The following is a 23,563-nucleotide window of genomic DNA, read 5'->3' on the forward strand; positions in this document are numbered from 1 at the left end:
ATTGAGGGGTAAAGACCCCGAATCCTGTGGGTAGGCCCCTAGTCCTGAACACTTTAGAATATAATATTAACATATGGAGGCCATTGTTGCTCATCACCTTAGGCTATGACAGTGAAATGAAGGCAGGCCTACCTACAGAGTGCCTTGGGGGATTAGGGGGTCTTGCCCTCCATTAAACCTTAAGCATCTAATGCCAATGTTAAGACACCATATCCAGTGTGGCATCTACCAGGGTGCACACCTTACCTCTGCACTCTAGAGTATCATTTAGAAATAGACTTCATGCCACTTTCAAATGTTACTTGGGAATAAATTCATGGAATTCTATATAGCGCCTCCCAGGCCGACTGTCCTCCTTCATCACCTTAGTTAATAATGTGAAGTTGAGGACATGGCGTCTTACCGCATAGTGCTGTGTGCTGAATACATCCCATCTGGCAGCTCTAAAAACCACAAAAAGAAAGTTATGGCGGTGTCATTTACTGTATATAGTGCCTTGCTGTGTGTGGCTCTCACAACACTAGGCTACATGTTAGAATTAAAGGCCTGGGATTCCTTATGGTGTCTTTTAGGGTGACACTGTCTGTCATCACTTTGATTTATTATGTGGAAAACCCTTTTTCTATGTAGCGCCTTGCAAAGTATTTTCCACAGCATACCACTGTACACTGTTGAATTAAAGACTTGCAGTTTATGTATTGTTTTACAGGCACCATGGCCTCTAATCCTAAATCTAAGTAATAGATACAGTGTGTGAGCACCAGGGGTCGCTGTCACCCCATTAAACCCAACAGACAGATACGGAGACAGAGGATTAAAGCACCACATCCACCATAAACACAATCAATAAACAGTAAACCAGTGCAGTTCTCAAGTTCTGTCTTCTACCTCCCAACTCCGGCTCACTTGCCGGGTCTTCAGTAGTCCTTTCTATAGTCCTTGACCCAGAAGTGCTTCCGTTCTTCTGTCCCTGTGACTTGCCAGCACTTCTGGATCAAACGGAGGACTTGAGGTATTCTTCAACCTGGAAATATTTTGGGGCTTCCGACCCCATGACTTGGGAGTACATCCGGCTACAGTGCGTCCAGAAAGTATTCCCAGCGCTTCATCACTTTTTCCACATTTTGTTATGTTACAGCCTTATTCCAAAATGGATTCAATTCATTTTTTTCCTCAGAATTCTACACACAACACCCCATAATGACAACGTGAAAAAAGTTTACTTGAGATTTTTGCAAATTTATTAAAAATAATAAAACTGAGAAATCCCATGTCCATAAGTATTCACAGCCTTTGCTCAATACTTTGTCGATGCCCCTTTGGCAGCAATTCCAGCCTCAAGTCTTGTTGAATATGATGCCACAAGCTTGGCACACCTCTCCTTGGCCAGTTTGGCCCATTCCTCTTTGCAGCACCTCTCAAGTTCAATCAGGTTGGATGGGAAGCGTCGGTGCACAGCCATTTTAAGATCTCTCCAGAGATGTTCAATCAGATTCAAGTCTGGGCTCTGGCTGGGCCACTCAAGGACATTCACAGAGTTGTCCTGAAGCCACTCCTTTGATATCTTGGCTGTGTGCTTAGGGTCGTTGTCCTGCTGAAAGATGAACCGTCGCCCCAGTCTGAGGTCAAGAGCGCTCTGGAGCAGGTTTTCATCCAGGATGTCTCTGTACATTGCTGCAGTCATCTTTCCCTTTATCCTGACTAGTCTCCCATCCCCACAGCATGATGCTGCCACCACCGTGCTTCACTGTAGGGATGGTATTGGCCTGGTGATGAGCGGTGCCTGGTTTCCTCCAAACGTGACACCTGGCATTCACACCAAGGAGTTCAATCTTTGTCTCATCAGACCAGAGAATTTTCTTTCTCATGGTCTGAGAGTCCTTCAGGTGCCTTTTGTCAAACTCCAGGTGGGCCGCCATGTGCCTTTTACTAAGGAGTGGCTTCCGTCTGGCCACTCTACCATACAGGCCTGATTGGTGGATTGCTGTAGAGATGGTTGTCCTTCTGGAAGGTTCTCCTCTCTCCACAGAGGACCTCTGGAGCTCTGACAGAGTGACCATCGGGTTCTTGGTCACCTCCCTGACTAAGGCCCTTCTCCCCTGATTGCTCAGTTTAGATGGCCGGCCAGCTCTAGGAAGAGTCCTGGTGGTTTCAAACTTCTTCTACTTACGGATGATGGAGGCCACTGTGCTCATTGGGACCTTCAAAGCAGCAGAAATTTTTCTGTAACCTTCCCCAGATTTGTGCCTCGAGACAATCCTGTGTCGGAGGTCTACAGACAATTCCTTTGACTTCATGCTTGGTTTGTGCTCTGACATGAACTGTCAACTGTGGGACCTTCTATGAACAGGTGTGTGCCTTTCCAAATCATGTGCAGTCAACTGAATTTACCACAGGTGGACTCCAATGAAGCTGCAGAAACATCTCAAGGATGATCAGGGGAAACAGGATGGACCTGAGCTCAATTTGGAGCTTCATGGCAAAGGCTGTGAATACTTATGGACATGGGATTTCTCAATTTTTTTTATTTTTAATAAGTTTGCAAAAACCTCAAGTAAACTTTTTTCATGTTGTCATTATGGGGTGTTGTGTGTAGAATTCTGTGGAAAAAAATGAATTGAATCCATTTTGGAATAAGGCTGTAACATAACAAAATGTGGAAAAAGTGATGAAGTGCTGGGAATACTTTCCAGATGCACTGTATATAGCGCCTTACATGGTGTATTGCACATCATGTTACTCTATGCTATAAAGTTAAAGACCTTCAGTTTTTTTATATTGCCTTGCAGTGTTACACTGACTCTCTTGTATATAATGTGGATGTAAAGGCACTGCTTTCAATATAGTGCCTTTCAGGGTGTGTCCCTCAGCACATTAGGATTGATTGTAAAATTAAAGCCCTCGTGTTCTGTAAAGGACATTTCTTCCTATATAGCACCTTGCACAGTACATCCTTTATCAAGTTGCCATTTATAATGGGTTTCCATTCATCCATCCACAGTAATTCATATTTATACATAGTGATGTATAGAGAGAGACCACCCAATAACCCCTGAACATGTGAATTAAAAATGAAGGCATGACAGACTTTATAATACTTTGCAGACTGCCCGCCATCATGCTGCACTTTAAGAAGAACCCGGAGAGTTGAAGGACTTTGGAGGAGCTGCTCTCTCAGTAAACGTTCACTCGCTCATATTGTTTGTGTTTCTTTTTCTTCCTCAGAGTCAGATAACCTTAATGGATGCCCCCGTGTTCAAAGCGATTCACCCCGAGGTGAGTGTGGCTTTCTCTTACTCTTTGTTTTTATTTTAAACCGCACTTTGTGGCCGGGATGCTGACGATGGGCACCTGACTGCAATGCCTGCTCCCAGATTTGTACGCTCATGGGCCGCATTTGTGTACCTGCTGCAGAAAATTGTCAACTTGTTGCTGGCTACTCTTACAAAATTAGCATGCATTGAAGAGAAACAGTCATATATTAAATATATATTTTAAATGTATTTTTCTTCTTCAAAATTAAATGCTCAGCCACTGCGCTCGTGCCACTGTTCATTTCCCAGCTGTTGTATATGGAGGAGTATTTTGGACAAAATAAAATAAATAAATAAATACATAGGTGAGTAAATAAATGCATTGTGAAATGTGCCAATCTATCTATCCATCCATCCATCCATTTTCCAACCCGCTGAATCCGAACACAGGGTCACGGGGGTCTGCTGGAGCCAATCCCAGCCAACACAGGGCACAAGGCAGGAACAAATCCCGGGCAGGGTGCCAACCCACCACAGGACACACACACACACCAAGCACACACTAGTGCCAATTTAGAATCACCAATCCACCTGACCTGCATGTCTTTGGACTGTGGGAGGAAACCCACACAGACACGGGGAGAACATGCAAACTCCACGCAGGGAGGACCCGGGAAGCGAACCCAGGTCCCCAGGTCTCCCAACTGCGAGGCAGCAGCGCTACCCACTGCGCCACCGTGCCGCCCCCAATCTTTATATATATGTATATATATATATTGCATAGTTTACTGTCAAATAATGCAGAGTACGCAACACGTGTTTTGCCCTCATTTATGCTCATCAGGCGTACACACTCTACTGCTTCCCTCTCAGGGATCGAACCTCGGACATGTCGCGTACTCTTCGCATTATTTGACAGTAAACTATGCACCATTCCGTGATCTGCTTCTTGCAACTGAAGAGGGCACCGTGGCGGATGTTTGCCAAATGGCACACCAACCACAAACGTTACCTGGTAGGTAACCACCCATACAATTCAGGTCGGGACTCAGACTACGAATGCAATGAATAAATACTGTATATATATAAAAGCCAAATTCCACTGACTCACTCATCACAAAATCTCCAAAACCATTAGGACTTGAAATTTGGAATATACAGTCATATGAAAAAGTTTGGGACCCCCTCTAAGCCTGTATAATAATTGACTCTCCTTTCAACAATAAAGATACCAGTGGTCTGTCTTTCATTTTCTAGGAACATCTGAGTACTGCGGTGTTTTCCGAACAAAGATTTTTAGTGACGCAGTATTTAGTTGTATGAAATTAAATCAAATGTGAAAAACTGGCTGTGCACAAATGTGGATCCCCTTGTCATTGTGCTGATTTGAATGCCTGTCACTGCTCAATGCTGATTGGTTGATGAGCTCGTTAAGCCTTGAACTTCATAGACCGGTGTGTCCCATCATGAGATATAAAGGGATTTAAGGTGGTCAATTACAAGTTGTGCTTCCTTCCCTTTGACTCTCCTCTGAAGAGGGACAGCATGGGATCCTCAAAGCAACTCTCCAAAGATCTGAATACTAAGATTGTTGAGTCTCCTGGTTTAGGGGAAGGCTACAAAAAGCCATCTCAGAGGTTTAAACTGTCAGTTTCTGTAACTGTAAGGAATGGAATCAGGAAATGGAAGGCCACAGGCACAGTTGCTGTTAAACCAGCAGGTCTGGCAGGCCAAAAAAAATACAGGAGCGGCATATGAGCAGGATTGTGAGAATGGTGACAGACAACCCACAGATCACCTCCAAAGACCTGCAAGAACATCTTGCAGATGGTGTATCTGTACATCGTTCTACAATTCAAACATCTGTATGGCAGGGTGATGAGAAAGAAGCCCTTTCTGCACTCACGCCACAAACAGAGTCGCTTGTTGTATGCCAATGCTCATTTAGACAAGCCAGATTCATTTTGAAGCAAAGTGCTTTGGACTGATGAGACAACAATTGAGTTATTTGGTCAGAACAAAAAGCGCTTTGCATGGCAGAAGGAGAACAGCACATTCTAAGAAAAACACCTGCTACCTACTGTCACATTTGGTGGAGGTTCCATCATGCTGTGGGGCTGTGTGGCTAGTTCAGGGACTGGGGCCCTTGTTAAAGTCGAGGGTCAGATGAATTCAACCCAATATCAACAAATTCTTCAGGATAATGTTCAAGCATCAGTCACAAAGTTGAAGTTACGCAGAGGTTGGATATTCCAACAAGACAATGACCCAAAACACAGTTGGAAATCTACAAAGGCATTCATGCAGAGGGAGAAGTAGAATGTTCTGGAATGGCCGTCACAGTCCCCTGACTTGAATATCATCGACAATCTATGGGATGATTTGAAGCAGGGTGTCCATCAAATTGAACTGAACTGGAGAGATTTTGTATGAAGAATGGTGAACAATACCTCCATCCAGAATCCAGACACTCATCAGAGGCTACAGGAGGACATCGTCTAGAGGACAAAAGGAGGCTCAACTAAGTATTGATGTCATATCTCTGTTGGGGAGCCCACATTTATGCACCCGTCTAATTTTGTTATGATGCATATTGCATATTTTCTGTTAATCCAATAAACTTAATGTCACCGCTGAAATCCTACTGTGTCCATAAGGCATGTCAGATATTAAAAGGAAGTTCAGCCAATGAGAAACAAAAATCCAAAGAATTAAGAGGGGGTCCTGAACTTTTTCATATGACTGTGTATATAAAAGCCAAATCCCACTGACTCATTCATCACGAAATCTCCCAAAGCATGAGGACTTGGGACTTGAAATTTGGAATGTAGGTTACCCGTGGCCCATAGGTGCTCGCTAAGAAAGGGTTTTAAAAATTTCGTGGTCCAAGCATGAAATTTCTTAATAGTTTTTTAGACCCATTTGTATGCCTGTCCGCTTTTCATGAGAGAACTACTAATTGGGTTTTTTTCTGTAATTTGCTTGAACATTCCAGTTGATTCTGCGAGTATCAGAGTTCGCTTGCAGTACCAATGAATTTGCACAAATTTGAGAAAGACTTTATCAGGCTGTGGGGCCCTCCTCACTCCCGTGTCTGCCTCGAGGCGTAACCTTAACTCCGCTTAGTTAGCAAATGAGAGAACTACTTTTAACTTTTTATTTTCTAGAATTTACTTGAACATTCCACTTGATTTTGCGACTTCTCTCATTGCGCTAAGTATCAGAGTTCACTTGCAGGAGTGATTTATTCACGCTAATCCGAGAGAGAGGCTGTGGGCCAAGGAGACGGGGAAGAGTGACGTCAGGAGTAGAGAGCTGGACGGGGCCTCCTCACTGTCCTGTGTCACTAATACGCGGGTGAAGCCGCGAGGGATGGCTAGTAAATAAATAAATGACACAATGATATATGAGCTTAAGTCATTAAATGTGTCATGAAATATATGTTTGTTGCTTATTTATTTGTGCCCTTTTCAAAGTATTCATTTATCTATTTCGGTCGCACTGCATGCAACCTGAAATTAAAACCGCTAGTGGACAGTGAAGCTCAAAAAGCTGTGACTGTGCACATCTGTGGCGGACAGAAACACAAGAAAAAGTCCAGAGGGCGACTTGAATTTAAGAAGCTCTGAATTCCTCATCATGGGTCTGCATATGAAGTGTCTGCTGTAAAGGTGGCTCTTGATGGCCAGATATTGACGTTCACACAACTGATGATTCACCAATTAAAGGAAGAGAACTCGGTAGAGCCCGCCGCCTGGACTGTAGCGGCTGAAATGAGTTTTCATTGCTTGTTGTGTTTGGTGTCGCTGTAATAAACAAAGAAATAACTACCTACATAAATAAGAAACAAAAATTAATTTCATAGCGCATTTAATTATTGATACACTGTGGTGGGCTGGCGAAGATGACTGATAGACTGACTAAAGTCTTAGACCTCTAAGAGCCACTACCAGAAGGTTAAAGATGACACATTTCAAACATAAGCATGTCGGGTGTCATTATAGACTACTTCAAGGTCAATGAGTACAAGTATATGATGGTATTTTTGATTCTTAATAATTTACTAAGGATCTAACCCTCTATGGGCCTCTATCAGTGGGTGACAAATTTAGATAGATAGATAGATAGATAGATAGATAGATAGATAGATAGATAGATAGATAGATAGATAGATAGATAGATAGATAGGAAAGGAACTATATAATAGATAGATAGATAGATAGATAGATAGATAGATAGATAGATAGATAGATGTAAAAGGCACTATATGATAGATAGATAGATGTAAAAGGCACTATATGATAGATAGATAGATAGATAGATAGATAGATAGATAGATAGATAGATAGATAGATAGATAGATAGATAGATAGGAAAGGAACTATATAATAGATAGATAGATAGATGTAAAAGGCACTATATGATAGATAGATAGATGTAAAAGGCACTATATGATAGATAGATAGATAGATGTAAAAGGCACTATATGATAGATAGATAGATAGATATGAAAGGAACTATATAATAGATAAATAGACAGATGTAAAAGGCACTATATGATAGATAGATAGATAGATAGATAGATAGATAGATAGATAGATAGATAGATAGATAGATAGATAGATAGATAGATAGATAGATAGATAGATCGAGGTACTATACAGAAGATATATAAATGTTTAAAGAACTATAAAACAGATACAAGTGAAAGACGGTAAACTGCAGAGAGTGATATCGTTACGTGTGAAAGGCCCTGTATGGTACAAAGACAGATGTGAAAAGCACTGTGTCATAGGGAGATAAGCAGATGTGAAAGGCACTATAGTCGGGAGACAGATATGAAAGGCAGTACATACTACTTCATAAATAGACAGACAGATATAAAAGCCACTGTATAAAAGATAGATAGATATCAAAGGCACAATATAGTAACTACATGTGAACGACTCACATAATAACTTTATAAGTGATAGATTAGACCTTCTTCATCTCTGTCACTGTCTACCTGATAAATAGCTAAAATTGATAAAAGCACTTTTTAAGGGATTAATAAGTATACTCTATAATCTATAATCTATCTATAATGCCTTATTCAAGCTCATATAGTGCCTTTCCTTGTTCTTAATTATGCAGTGTGCTATCCATCAATGTATTGCTTTGAGAGTAATTGATAGAAAAGGCGCTATATAAACACCTGAGAGACACATGCTGTAATGTCTTATCTGTCACTTACTGTATCTAGTGACTTATCTCTCTACCCATCATGAACCTCATAAATGACAAAACCCTTCCCACCCACCTTATATAGCTCCTTTTTGTATGTCTATCTTTATGTCACTTTTTTAATGACGCAGTGTTGTAAATGTGGGTTTTGGACTCATTGTATATTTATTCAGGTAATGCCACTTCCTGCTGTGTTTTGGCACAGTGTTGTCAGACAGAACCAGACTCTGTTAGAGAGTTACCAGCTCAGGGGCAGCTGAGATATAAGATTGAGGTGAAGGGTACTATATAGTGCCTTTCATTGCTGTCTCTCTTGAGGGCAAATGGCAGGCCAAGAGCCAAAGCAGCAGACTTTGGAAGCCACATTGGCAAAGACAATAACTGAAGACAGACTTGCAGATGCCATTTGCCCCGTAAGTGGCCTGACAAAGAGGAGAACAAACCAGAGGGCAATACACATAGACGAGCATCTGGGACGAGGCGACTGGGTGAAATTTGGCTTTTTATAGAAGCGTTTACGGAAGAATGAATAAATAAATATAGGCACACACTATACTCTGAGCACACACCAGAGTGACTAAAAAGTACTTTAAAGAGAATAACAACTTCTGACTTGGCAGTCCCTGTCACAGGCATATTGCTGTTGGTATAAAGGACCCCCAGTCGCCTTTCTTGACACATTAATGCTGAATAATTCATTGCCTGAAAGTCCTCAGTGTTAGCGCATCAGAGAGAGGATGTGTAGCATTGTTTACAATGGCACTCGGTTTTGTTTTAATCCTCTCCTGCTCTACTACCTCCAAGGGTTCCAGAGTGCGTCCCGTAACTGTGCCTGCTTGTTGCTTTGGTGGGCCTCTCTTGAAGTGACATCACCAGCCCCGCACACTACAACTCTCTGATGGCCAGTGTGGACGATGTGAAGTTTGTCACACCCCACATTACCTGCCCACCCACTACCCCCACCCAGCCCTGCATTGATAATAAGATTTAATAATAAGAAGGAGCCTGCTCTGCCCTTTCTTCTGTAGTTCCCCTGTGTTAGGGGACCAGTCCAGCCTGTCATTGACCCCCATGTACATGTAGGAGTGGGCCGCCTCTACATCCATTACATCATTACACATCACATTAAGGTGTCTTACACTAACTGACTTTTTATTTCTGCATTTCAGATTGCAGTCACTGAGCAGCCTCGTTGGCTCATGTGCCGTTTTATAATTCTGTTATTTTATTTTTTGTAAATTGTTCCAACTGTGGGCGGCACGGTGGCGCAGTGGGTAGCGCTGCTGCCTCGCAGTTGGGAGACCTGGGGACCTGGGTTCGCTTCCCATGTCCTCCATGCGTGGAGTTTGCATGTTCTCCCCGTGTCTGCGTGGGTTTCCTCCCACAGTCCAAAGACATGGTGGATTGGTGATTCTAAATTGGCCCTAGCGTGTGTTTGGTGTGTTTGTGTGTGTCCTGCGGTGGGTTGGCACCCTGCCCGGGATTGGTTCCTGCCTTGTGCCCTGTGTTGGCTCCAGCAGACCCCCGTGACCCTGTGTTCGGATTCAGCGGGTTGGACAATGGATGGATGGATGGATGTTCCAACTGTAACCTTTTGGACATGGTGAAGTTCTTGTCTCATTTAAGGTCCAAACCTCAGGTGACTATTAATCAGTTCCCATCTCCATTTAGGTCAGTTTTGTTGAACATTTCTCTTTTCAGTTGTCTTATTTATTTCTTTTTTAACTAAAGATTAGCAGTTTGAAAGACACAAAGGGGCAGATTGACAAACCCAAATCAAACCTACAGAGGCGTCCCCCTTCTCATTGATTTCCTCGACATTTTTCCACTCCATTCGTGAATCTGTTTGCTTATCCCACATCAGAGCCCAGTTTGGCTTCACGATTGTCTGTTTCTGCAGACGTCTGCAAATGGACTTTTAAACCCCAGGGGGGAGAAGAAGAGCTTTATGGATACAGAAACAATAAATGAGAATAAAAGCAATCTGCTGTCGAGAGCTTTCCATGCAGAGACGCCAAGCTGGCTGTTTCACAGCCCCTCCATCTGATGGAAACATTCCTCGGATTGCTCAGTGAATACGAAGCTCTGCTTTGTTTTCTCCCATTTTGTCATTTTTCCACTTGGAGCGGATCTCGTCTTTTTGAATAAATGGGTTTGTCTTGTCAAACCGGCCTTGATCCGTCCCGTCTTCAGTGAGGAGCCAGATGGGCCTTGAGCACTGGAGGCTGGGGCTGCTGCTGCTCTCCGCCTCATCTCACTCGAGCCCAAGCTGGGTTTTGTGGAAGCAGGACTTTGAGATTTATAAAGTCCAAATGGACCAGGCGCCCAGGTGCAGAGTACCCACTAGCAGCCATTTTGTCTTTCTGAAATGGAAGGAAGTGCACCTCTTGTGGTAACTAGATGAACTACACTTTCCTTTGACTCTTTGAGGGCTGAATATTTTTTGCAGGCAACTCCATTTTCTGAAAAGCACACAAAGCAAAGGTTTCGCATGTAAAATGTCTGCTGGTGTGGCTGCTGTCGGCTCCTGTTCACCGTCTCTGGTGGTCGTGTAGGGGCAGGGTGATGGCCAGCAGGAAAGCGTGGCGGGCTGGCTGCCTGGCCTGTCTTCACGTGGCAGTGCCACGTGATCTGTTTTGTATCTCCTGCCACCATAAGTGGTGGTCCTCCCAGGCGAATGTTGCCGTTGGCTCATCAGCTACACAAGCGTGTTCAGCACCACAATCAGCTGAAGCCCGTTACCTCACTTTCGTTTGCAATCTCCATCTTCAGATCACCTGCATCAAAATTGGAGTCCAATCTGGCGATAATACGCAAAACGTCGTCCACGGACTATTTTGCTTTGTGCATTCGCTTTGGTCTCCCGTTAGACGTCGATGCCATTATAGAGGCTGTTTGCTCTTTGCTACTCACGCATGCGCAGGGAATCGAGGTCAAATCAACGAAGCCTTCTAGCAAAGAGGGTTGAACTAAAACATAACGGCGAGTTTTGTCTTCGTTTACGGCGGGATACCGTCCTCTGCCCCTGAATTTCGACAAAAGTCAACATCAGCCCTGAAAGAGTTAATATGGTAAAGAGATGGGGTGCCTAGGGGGCTGAAGTATTTGGGGGGGGGGGGGATACATCCATGTCAATGTAAATTATTAAATTAGTGTCTGGTTGAAATGGAGTACATGAACAAATACATTGTGTCAGTGGTAAGCTTTGTGACAGATAGGGGGCGCTGTCGTCCCCTTGAACCCTCAGACCACACATCAGACACCAGATAAAAGTCCAAGAATTAATATTTATTTTAATAATAGTGTGCACCAAGCACCCCCACTCCACAATACTCAATAAATCAATACTATACAATACTTAATAATAATTCCTCCACTCCACCCAGCAACTCAGTCACCCTTCCTCCCAATTCGGCTCCCTACTGGGATCTCTCACAGTCCTTTTAAAGTCTTTAACCCAGAAGTGTTTCTGTCCCTCAGTCCACTTCCGAGTCAGGTGAAAACTTCTTCTTTTCTTCAGCCCGGAAGTATGTCATTCTTGCCGTCCCCTCGACACTGGGAAGTACTTCCGGGCTGTAAGGAAAATACAAGTCCCTGGCGGCCCTCACCTTATCCAGCAGGGCTGTGATGAAAGACTCCAAGGCCCATGATGCCCTGCTGGAACTCGGGGCACCGCCATGTTGCTGGGAGGGCTCCATCTGGCGGCTTGTGGGTATTAGCCAGGATAAGCTGCCGGCTATATATCACAGCCTTTTTTGATTGAGTAAAGCTGAAACTGAATAATTCGTTACATTTACATTTATTTGCTTAGAAGACGATTTATTCCAAAGTGACTTGCAAAAGAGGTCAACATAATGAAGGTACAGTGCATCCGGAAAGTATTCCCAGCGCTTCATCACTTTCTGCACATTTTGTTATGTTACAGCCTTATTCAAAAATGGATTTAATTCATTTTTTTCCTCAGAATTCTACACACAACACCCCATAATAACAACGTGAAAAAAGTTTACTTGAGGTTTTTGCAAATTTATAAAAAATAAAAAAACTGAGAAAGCCCATGTCCATAAGTATTCACAGCCTTTGCCATGAAGCTCCAAATTGAGCTCAGGTCCATCCTGTTTCCCCTGATCATCCTTGAGATGTTTCTGCAGCTTCATTGGAGTCCACCTGTGGTAAATTCAGTAGACTGGACATGATTTGGAAAGGCACACACCTGTTTATAGAAGGTCCCACAGTTGACAGTTCATGTCAGAGCAGAAACCAAGCATGAAGTCAAAGGAATTGTCTGTAGACCTCCGAGACAGGATTGTCTCGAGGCACAAATCTGGGGAAGGTTACAGAAAAATGTCTGCTGCTTTGAAGGTCCCAATGAGCACAGTGGCCTCCATCATCCGTAAGTGGAAGAAGTTCGAAACCACCAGGACTCTTCCTAGAGCTGGCCGGCCATCTAAACTGAGTGATCGCGGGAGAAGAGCCTTAGTCAAGGAGGTGACCAAGACCGATGGTCACTCTGTCAGAGCTCCAGAGGTCCTCTGTGGAGAGAGGAGAACATTCCAGAAGGACAACCATCTCTGCATCAATCCACCAATCAGGCCTGTATGGTAGAGTGGCCAGACGGAAGCCACTCCTTAGTAAAAGGCACATGGCAGCCCACCTGGAGTTTGCCAAAAGGCACCTGAAGGACTCTCAGACCATGAGAAAGAAAATTCTCTGGTCTGATGAGACAAAGATTGAACTCTTTGGTGTGAATGCCAGGCGTCACGTTTGGAGGAAACCTGGCACCGCTCATCACCAGGCCAAAACCATCCCTACAGTGAAGCATGGTGGTGGCAGCATCATGCTGTGGGGAACTGGGAGACTAGTCAGGATAAAGGGAAAGATGACTGCAGCAATGTACAGAGACATCCTGGATGAAAACCTGCTCCAGAGCGGTCTTGACCTCAGACTGGGGCGACGGTTCATCTTTCAGCAGGACAACGACCCTAAGCACACAGCCAAGATATCAAAGGAGTGGCTTCAGGACAACTCTGTGAATGTCCTTGAGTGGCCCAGCCAGAGCCCAGACTTGAATCTGATTGAACATCTCTGGAGAGATCTTAAAATGGCTGTGCACCGACGCTTCCCATCCAACCTGATGGAGCTTGAGAGGTGCTGCAAAGAGGAATGGGCCAAACTGGCCAAGGATAGGTGTGCCAAGCTTGTGGCATCATATTCAACAAGACTTGAGGCTGGAATTGCTGCCAAAGGGGCATCGACAAAGTATTGAGCAAAGGCTGTGAATACTTATGGACATGTGCTTTCTCAGTTTTTTTATTTTTAATAAATTTGCAAAAACCTCAAGTAAACTTTTTTCATGTTGTCATTATGGGGTGTTGTGTGTAGAATTCTGAGGAAAAAAATGAATTGAATCCATTTTGGAATAAGGCTGAAACATAACAAAATGTGGAAACAGTGACGCCCTGTGAATACTTTCTGGATGCACTGTAACATCCTTCTGGGGGACTCTTTGGGAACAAGTGTTACAGGACTAGGGTACAAAATTGATCTACACAAGTGAAAATCTCAGGACAAAATGCCAGCCAGCTCCACACTTCCTTGGTTGCAAAGCCTAGCAGCTTCTATCAAGTCAAGTCAAGTCGGTGCACTGGTACAGCACGTTGCCGCACCCACCACACGTCGAAACAGCTCGGGATCCCGGTTGGCAACCCCCCAAGGCAGACACGAGGGTCCAGTCCTGCCCTCCAGAAATGACCCTCTATCTGCCGCAGCCAGGTGTTACGTGGGCGACCCCTTGGCCTGGTCCAGCCACTTGGGTCCCCAACAACGAGGATCTTACGAGCCAGATCACCCTCGGGCTATCGGTTAGACAGAAATTCAGAAACCACCCCGGGTGCCACTCCTGTCAGCTGAGAACAGGCAACCGAGGCTACAATTCGCACGGCTCACTAAAATTAGACAACAGAAGATTGGAAGAAACGACACCTGGTCTGATGAGTCCTGATTTCTGCTGCGACTTTCAGATGGTGGGGGTCAGAATTTGGCGGCGACAACATGAGTGCATCCTGCCTTGCATCAGCGGTTCAGGCTGGTGCTGGTGGTGTGATGTGGTGGGGCATTTTTTCTTGGCACGCTTTGGGTCCCTTAATATCAGCTGAGCATCGTTTAAATGCCACAGCCTACCTGAGTGTTGTTGCTGACTGCAGGTCCATCCCTTTGTGACCACCATCTCCTGACGGCTCTTTTCCAACAGAATAACACGCCCTGTCACAAAGCTCAGATCATCTCTAACTGGTTTCTTGAACATGACAATGTGTTCGCTGGACTCAAATCGTCCCCCACAGTCGCCAGATCTCAAGCCAGCGGAATAATAGGAAGATTCACATCACGGATGTGCGGCCAACAAATCTTCAGCGACTGCGTGATGGCTGTCATGTCAATTATGGACCAACATCAGCAGCACCTTGTTGAATCTACGCCATGAAGAATTACAGCAGTTCTGAAGTGAAAAAGGGGGTCCAACCCGGAACTACCTAATAAATTGGCCAGTGAGTGTATATCAATGAAGTCTGCGGCTGAAAAAGTCGTGTAGTGTGACGGGGGGCTTAACATAAGCCAAGGACTGTCACGTAACATCTGGTGTGGCCGTGTCCTTTGTTCCCTTTACAGTTTGTCAGGGCCTTGTGGCTCCATCTGGTCACGTGGCACCCATTGGTTGTCCGCTCTCACACACACGAGCCCACCCATATGACTTAACGTGAGTCACAGATGTATCTATCTGAGTTGTTGGGGATGTTAGACTAAACAACTGGTGGTCATGTTGCATTGTGCCCGTCTCTGACTTTCTAATATTATATAATTGAAGCCGCTGGAAAAGTCATGTAGTGTTACAGGGCAGAAATGCCAGGGCTGTAACAAAAGGTGCTTTGTTTCTGCTACCATTTGTGTTGTTTGTGCTCTGCAGCCTGCAATGCCACTTATGACGTGGCACCCCGCCGCCCTTGTTAACTTCACAATCCAGGTTTACTGAAACATCTCTTTAGGATTCCTGTTAATTTGAAACTTGCACCCATTGCGGCTGCAACACCCTAACCTAATGTGTACAAATAACAAGCCATTGCACCCGAAGCCACTCAGATTTGTGTTCAAATCATTAATTCTCGTTTGCCCGTGGAGACAGCAGGCATCCTGATGTTTCTTCTTACAGTAAGTAGCTCTTGATCTGTGTCGTAGTTTAAAGTCTGCCCACCCTCCCGCCGTAGCCATCTGTCAACCTTTGTGTTCGAGTCTGTGTTAGATGAGCAGTCGTATGCGTGAGTACTGTAAGAGGCACTTGTGGAAATATCCAGTCACGGGTCGACTATGAAAGCAAGTTGTGTTACATGCCGCACTTCCGTGACCGCAGTGGAACGGAGACCATGAGCTCACTCCTGGCAGAACTCGAGGAAAATGACATCCTGCCTACGTGACCCTCCGAAGCCACTGCAGGAGAAAGACTGCCAGCAGCAGCAGCAGCGGGCTGGGCCCTGTCTCGTCTGTGTGAGGCCGTGACCCCTAGATCCACCGAGAGGAGGGCAAGTCTCCCTCTCGGAGCAGCAGCGCCATGTTTGCTCCCGTTCAGTGGCTAAGCTGTGCTTTTCGGAGGTGTCTTGTAAGAGGTGGGGTAGCGGAGGCTACCCTTTGAGATGGCCGCCTACCATTTATGATGTTGAACCCTGCTCCCCAGTAATGCTACTAAATCATATACGCCTTCAGTATTCTAAGAAAAGCACTAACTGCAGAACAGAGGGTGCTGTGAACATCAGACCCACAGCTGCCATACAGTGCTGCCTCCTGGTGGCTATAGCCAGCAGTGCAGCCCAGTTTAATACTCCCCCCTGAGTGCAGAGGGCCTCAAATCCAGACATGAAGAGTCCTGCCTCCCTGTACTTGGTGGATTCTGATTGGTTCAAACATGACTGATTTGACTGACAGAAGGAAATCCTACTAATTAGAGCAGCTTTTTGATAAAGCTGGCTCACCACTGTGAAGCCGTGTACATGGGGGTCAATGACAGGCTGGACTGGTCTCCTAACACAGGGGAACTATAGAAGAAAGGGCAGAGCAGGCTCCTTATTATTATTAATTATTATTATCAATGCAGGGCTGGGTAGGGGTAGTGGGTGGGCAGGTAATGTGGGTTGTGACAAACTTCACATCGTCTACAACTCTCTGATGGCCAGTGTGGTGTGCGGGGCTGGTGATGTCACTTCAAGAGAGGCCCACCAAATCAACAAGCAGGCACAGTTACGGGACGCACTCTGGAACCCTTGGAGGTAGTAGAGCAGGAGAGGATTAAAACAAAACCGAGTGCCATTGTAAACAATGCTGCACATCCTCTCTCTGAGGCGCTAACACTGAGGACTTTCAGGCAATGAATTATTCAGCATTAATGTGTCAAGAAAGGCGACTGGGGGTCCTTTATACCAACAGCAATATGCCTGTGACAGGGACTGCCAAGTCAGAAGTTGTTATTCTCTTTAAAGTACTTTTTAGTCACTCTGGTGTGTGCTCAGAGTATAGTGTGTGCCTATATTTATTTATTCATTATTCCGTAAACGCTTCTATAAAAAGCCAAATTTCACCCAGTCGCCTCGTTCCAGATGTATTGCCCTGTGGTTTGTTCTCCTCTTTGTCAGGCCACTTACGGGGCAAATGGCATTTGCAAGTCTGTCTTCAGTTCTTGTCTTTGCCAATGTGGCTTCCAAAGTCTGCTGCTTTGGCCCTTGGCCTGCCATTTGCCCTCAAGAGAGACAGCAATGAAAGGCACTATATAGTACTGTTCACCTCAATCTTATATCTCAGCTGCCCCTGGGCTGGCAACTCTCTAACAGAGTCTGGTTCTGTCTGACAACACTGTGCCAAAACACAGCAGGAAGTGGCATTACCTGAATAAATATACAGTGAATAATCAGTGAGAGAAAACAATCACCAGGATCAAAAAATGAATAAAAATAGAACCCAACTTGAGTCCAAAACCCACATTTACAACATTGCATTATTAAAAATGTGACATAAAGATAGACATACAAAAAGGAGCTATATAAGGTGGGTGGGAAGGGTTTTGTCATTTATGAGGTTCATGATGGGTAGAGAGATAAGTCACTAGATACAGTAAGTGACAGATAAGACATCACGGCATGTGTCTCTCAGGTGTTTATATAGCGCCTTTTCTATCAATTACTCTCAAAGCAACACATAGATGGATAGCACACTGCATAATTAATAACAAGGAAAGGCGCTATATGAGCTTGAATAAGGCATTATAGATAGATTATAGAGTATATTTATTAATCCCTTAAAAAGTGCTTTTATCAATTTTAACTATTTATCAGGTAGACAGTGACAGAGATGAAGAAGGTCTAATCTATCACTTATAAAGTTATTATGTAGAGTCATTCACATGTAGTTACTATATTGTGCCTTTGATATCTATCTATCTTTTATACAGTGGATTTTATATCTGTCTATCTATTTATGAAATAGTATGTACTGCCTTTCATATCTGTCTCCCTACTATAGTGCCTTTCACATCTAAATTTCTATTTACCATCTATCTATCTAGTATGTAGTGCCTTTCACATCTGCTTATCTCCCTATGACACAGTGCTTTTCACATCTGTCTTTGTACCATACAGGGCCTTTCACACGTAACGATATCACTCTCTGCAGTTTTCACTTGTGTCTGTTTTATAGTTCTTTAAACATTTATATATCTTCTGTATAGTGCCTCTATCTATCTATCTATCTATCTATCTATCTATCTATCTATCTATCTATCTATCTATCTATCTATCTATCTATCTATCTATCTATCTATCTATCTATCTATCTATCTATTATATAGTGCCTTTCACTCTATCTATCTATCTATTATATAGTGCCTTTCACTCCTATCTATCTATCTATCTATCTATCTATCTATCTATCTATCTATCTATCTATCTATCTATCTATCTATCTATCTATCTATCTATCTATCTATCTATCTATTATATAGTGCCTTTCACTCTATCTATCTATCTATTATATAGTGCCTTTCACTCCTATCTATCTATCTATCTATCTATCTATCTATCTATCTATCTATCTATCTATCTATCTATCTATCTATCTATCTATCTATCTATCTATCTATCTACATCCACATAAACAATGACAAGGGTGAGCTTTCTTGAAGGCTTTTTCTGGACGTACCTCATTGTAAACTGACATATATACAAACAGAAACATACAGGTGTAGAACCAAAGACAATAAATAATAATTTCCAAATCAATACATAGCCGACTGTATACATTAAACATCTTTTAAAGATTCTTACAAAGCGAGTGATTTCCACGGTCTGATCGAGACAAAGAGAAGCGCGTAGACTGAAGTCCAAATTGCTGCGTAGCACACCTAAGCAGACCGAGGGGTTTATAGACCTTAAAGATACGCTTCAGATGTGACCAAAACAAGAGATGAAGGGTTGCCTACATGAGACACATGTGGTGTATTGTATTTAAATGTTTTACGTGAGACATTTATAGCACCACTGTGAGGGTGGGACGTGACTGACAGGGGTGTTACTAAATGACAAGACAAAGCAGGAGCTCAGTTCAACAAGTAAGAGCATGTGGGGCAGAACACTAAGATTAGCGCCTTTGTCATCTCTGTGTGTGTTTCTCTACAGTCTCGTGCCTTTCATATCTCTCTGTCCTCAGTATCCATCCACCAAGCTATCTTCTATCTTTGAAGAGTGTGTTACACATGAGAGTTGCACTTCAGCTCTCATTTCTGAACGGCGTAGTCGGCGTGATGAGACGCCTTCATTGCTCGGCTCTACTGCTGTTCTTTGTGTGCCTCTGCCTTGCTGATGTTCTTTTGCTGGTTTTCATCTCTATTTCCTTTATACTTTCATAACATCTCTGATCCTTGGTGGATGGTCATAAACACCACAAAGACATCTGTGATAAAGACGCCTGTAAAGTAAAGACGGCGTGACTGGCTGATTGGAGGCTCGTTTCTTCTTCTTAATGGCTAATCCATATGTTTATGACCCCCCTTGCTGGGTTGTATTTCTTCCTCTCCTCATCTGAGTGAGTCCAGTCACTTCTTTGTGGTGGGCTGCTGTTTCAGAAGGTCTGTTTTCTCAATCGTCCATTTCTCTTTCTCTTTCTGTTGATGTCCTGTTTTCAGGGGGTCACAGTGTAGCCGAGTCTGGCACTTGACAAGCGGTAAGCGTAGGCATCTGGACATGTTCATAGCGCTCAGCTTTAATGGCAAGGCCAGACTTCTTCCATTAAGGCTGTATAAATAAAACGAGGAAGCAATTTTAATCCTGACCACAGAATGGCTTTCGCAGGAGCACCTGGTGCAGAATTTGCTCGAAACTGCTGGCTCCACATTCCCTCGAGTGTGAGGCTCCTGGGATGAAATTACCGGCGCTTGAAAGGCAGAAAGGAAAGGCCCTGAAAATAGATTTCCACAGCTTCACCTTTTCTCCCCTCGCTGACGTGAGGGTCCGGTGAGATTTGAGGTGTTCATGTTCAACTGTTTAAATTATGTTGCGGGGGGGAGCGTAGGATGTTCTTGAGTTACGGCAGGAATGCCTCCCAAAAACCACTTAGTTTAGAAGTTAATTTGCCACGTCTAGGGCCGAGGACATTTTGCTGAATTTCCCAAGATGGCTCCCCAAGTCTGATTGTTAGACTAATTGCCATCAGTTCTGGTAACAGATAGCTGGGGTGGAGAGCCCTCTGTAATTGACTTGTGTCTCCTGCAAGGCTTTGGTTTTGTCTTCGCTTCTTGTTCTGTGGATGTCTCTGCTTTGGAATTTTCTTGCAAGCACGGTGAGAAAATCGCAATCATTTGCGTTACGAAGTGATGCTTTTGTGTTTTGTTGCCTCCACAGTCGCAGTGTGTTCCTCACATCCACATTTTCCTATTGGTTTAAAAAGAATGTTTGTGATTAGTAAACAGAAATCATTTTAGGACCTTTCCTTGACTTTAGGTGTCAACCCTTCGAACAGAGCCCACCTCAGCGCTCCAGCACTAGAACATTCGCCTCCCCGGCAATTTCTAACAATTTTGAAAACTAATATATTTCAATTTCCATCCATTTTCCAACCCGTTGAATCCGAACACAGGGTCACGGGGGGTCTGCTGGAGCCAATCCCAGCGAACACAGGGCACAAGGCAGGAACCAATCCCGGGCAGGGTGCCAACCCACTGCAGTATTTCAATTTCTATAAGTAAAATTTTTATTAATCCCAAAGGGAAAGGAGCTCTTACCCTGTGGGCTGTTTGTGGATCTCAATGCCCCAGTGCAGTGATGGGGACGCTGTGTTACAAAAATGGATGCCCTCCTTCGGATGAGATGTAAAACCGAGGTCCTGACCCTCTATGATCGGAAAAGATCCCTGGGCATTCTTCGTAATGAGTAGGGGAGTACCCCAATGTCCTGACTAAACTGCCCACCACGGCCTAGTCATTATGGCCCCCTAATCATCCCCAGTCTCTATTTGTCTCTTTCTCTCTCTCACAACTTCACCACCTAACAGTTAATGTGTGGCGAGTATATTGGTGCAAAAATGTCTGCCGTCGCGTCGTCCAGGTAGATGTTGCACGTTAGTGGTGGTTGAAGTGGCTCCCCACTCACTGACGTGCTTTGAGTAGTGAGAAATGCATTTTACAGTGCATCTGTAAAGTATTCCCAGCGCTTCATCCCTTTTTCCACATTTTGTTATGTTACAGCCTTATTCCAAAATGGATTCAATTCATTTTTTTCCTCAGAATTCTACACACAACACCCCATAATGACAACGTGAAAAAAGTTTACTTGAGATTTTTGCAAATTTATTAAAAATAAAAACATTGAGAAAGCACATGTACATAAGTATTCACAACCTTTCCCATGAAGCTCCAAATTGAGCTCAGGTCCATCCTGTTTCCCCTGATCATCCTTGAGATGTTTCTGCAGCTTCATTGGAGTCCACCTGTGGTAAATTCAGTTGACTGGACCTGATTTGGAAAGGCACACACCTGTCTATAGAAGGTCCCACAGTTGACAGTTCATGTCAGAGCACAAACCAAGCATGAAGTCAAAGGAATTGTCTGTAGACCTCCGAGACAGGATTGTCTCGAGGCACAAATCTGGGGAAGGTTACAGAAACATTTCTGCTGCTTTGAAGGTCCCAATGAGCACAGTGGCCTCCATCATCCATAAGTGGAAGAAGTTCGAAACCACCAGGACTCTGCGGGATTCGAACCGGCGACCTTCCAATTGCCAGTGCAGATCCCCAACCTCAGAGCCACCACTCCTCCTATATGTATCTAGTTAGTTGCGGTATTAAGAGCGTAGAAAGCACAACGTGTCCAGCGTGTGGTCATCCAGGCGAGAGCAGAGTACGCCAACCGCTGAGAAAGCACGCTCTGCCTCCACTGAAGTAGGCGGCACAGTCATCAGATACGCTTGTTCTAAACAATGCCCGCGCTTGCCGTTGCTCTGAAACCCCGCCGTTTCAGCTTTTACTGATGCATCCAGTTTCTTGTCATCATTCTGGGATGGCAAGTTTCTTGGCACAGATAATGCGGATGCAACAGACTGACGCATTGCAATTTCAAGTTGCTGTTCAAAGCTAGGGCGGCACGGTGGCGCAGTGTATAGCGCTGCTGCCTCGCAGTTTATGAGACCTGGGGAAACCGGGTTCGCTTCCCGGGTCCACCCTGCGTGGAGTTTGCATGTTCTCTCCGTGTCTGCATGGGTTTCCTCCGGGTGCTCCGGTTTCCTCCCACAGTCCAAAGACATGCAGGTTAGGTGGATTGGCGATTCTAAATTGGCCCTAATGTGTGCTTGGTGTGTGTGTGTGCTTGGTGTTTGTGTGTGTCCTGCGGTGGGTTGGCACTCTCCCCGGGATTGTTTCCTGCCTTGTGCCCTGTGTTGGCTGGGATTGGCTCCGGCAGACCCCCGTGACCCTGTGTTCGGATTCAGCGGGTTGGAAAATGGATGGATGGATGGATGTTCAAAGCTATGGGCAGCACAGTGGTGCAGTGGGTAGCGCTGCTGCCTCGCAGTAAGGAGACCCGTCTGGGTTCGCTTCCCGGGTCCTCCCTGCGTGGAGTCTGCATGTTCTCCTCGTGTCTGCGTGGGTTTCCTCCCACAGTCCAATGACATGCAGGTTAGGTGGATTGGCAATTCTAAATTGGCCCTAATGTGTGTGTGTGTGTGTGTGTGTGTGTTTGTCCTGTGGTGGGTAGGCACCCTGCCCGGGTTTGTTTCCTGCCTTGCGCCCTGTGTTGGCTGGATTGGCTCCAGCAGACCCCTGTGACCCTGTAGTTAGGATATAGCGGGTTGGAAAATGGATAGATGGATATTCCTTTAATTGGCACACCCCCAGCAACCAAGCTTGGTGTCCATTTAAGGCACAAAATGGTGGCAACAAAGAAAAATCAAAATGCTGATGCAGTAAAATACAAAACATAACAATACTAAAATTTACTAAGGATGTAAACAAAATATATTCAGTAGAAATGATACTATATTTGAGTTCTCTGATGTTGAACACTTTCATTATGCATACGCTGAACCTTTAAAAATATTTATGAAGCCCAGAATGAATAATGCTTTCCAGATCATAACAACAACACGCTCACTCCTGATCTTTCTCATCTCCTGCGCCCAGTCGGACTGCCAAATTTTCATCTTGGCAGGACAACACCATGAACTAACTTTCCTCCTTGTTAAAATGTCTAAGACATCAAAACACATTCTGCTGGCCCAGGTGATTGATGATCCTCCATAAATATTTTGTTGGCGTGTTCACTGTAATACTTTCTTTCTTCTTTTGTTTTGTTTTTTTTTTTTTGTAATCAATTTTTTTTATTAAAAAAGAAGAAAAGTAAAACATTTCCATCAATGTCAAGGAGAGGACATTGTGTGATTAACAAAACGCAGAAAGAAAAATGCCAGGGAATACAAAGGAGGAGAAACAAAAAACATAAAGAACTGCTGGGCGCCCCACCCCATCCCACACCCTGCGAGTGCAGCCACATTGCAGTCCAGATGGCG

General features: G+C 44.3%; 1 protein-coding gene across 3 annotated transcripts in view; it reads left to right on the plus strand.

The window, feature by feature from the left end:
• ralgps1 (Ral GEF with PH domain and SH3 binding motif 1) overlaps window positions 1-23,563 on the plus strand; it is a 347,167-nt gene that overhangs the window by 100,626 nt on the left and 222,978 nt on the right. For all 3 annotated transcript variants that reach the window (XM_051932301.1, XM_051932300.1, XM_051932302.1), the window contains exon 5: window positions 3,226-3,276. In XM_051932301.1, coding sequence (XP_051788261.1) covers window positions 3,226-3,276 — 51 coding nt within the window. The remainder of the gene's footprint in view (window positions 1-3,225; window positions 3,277-23,563) is intronic.

This window comes from Erpetoichthys calabaricus, chromosome 9 (assembly GCF_900747795.2).
Source record: "Erpetoichthys calabaricus chromosome 9, fErpCal1.3, whole genome shotgun sequence".
NCBI lineage: Eukaryota > Metazoa > Chordata > Cladistia > Polypteriformes > Polypteridae > Erpetoichthys > Erpetoichthys calabaricus.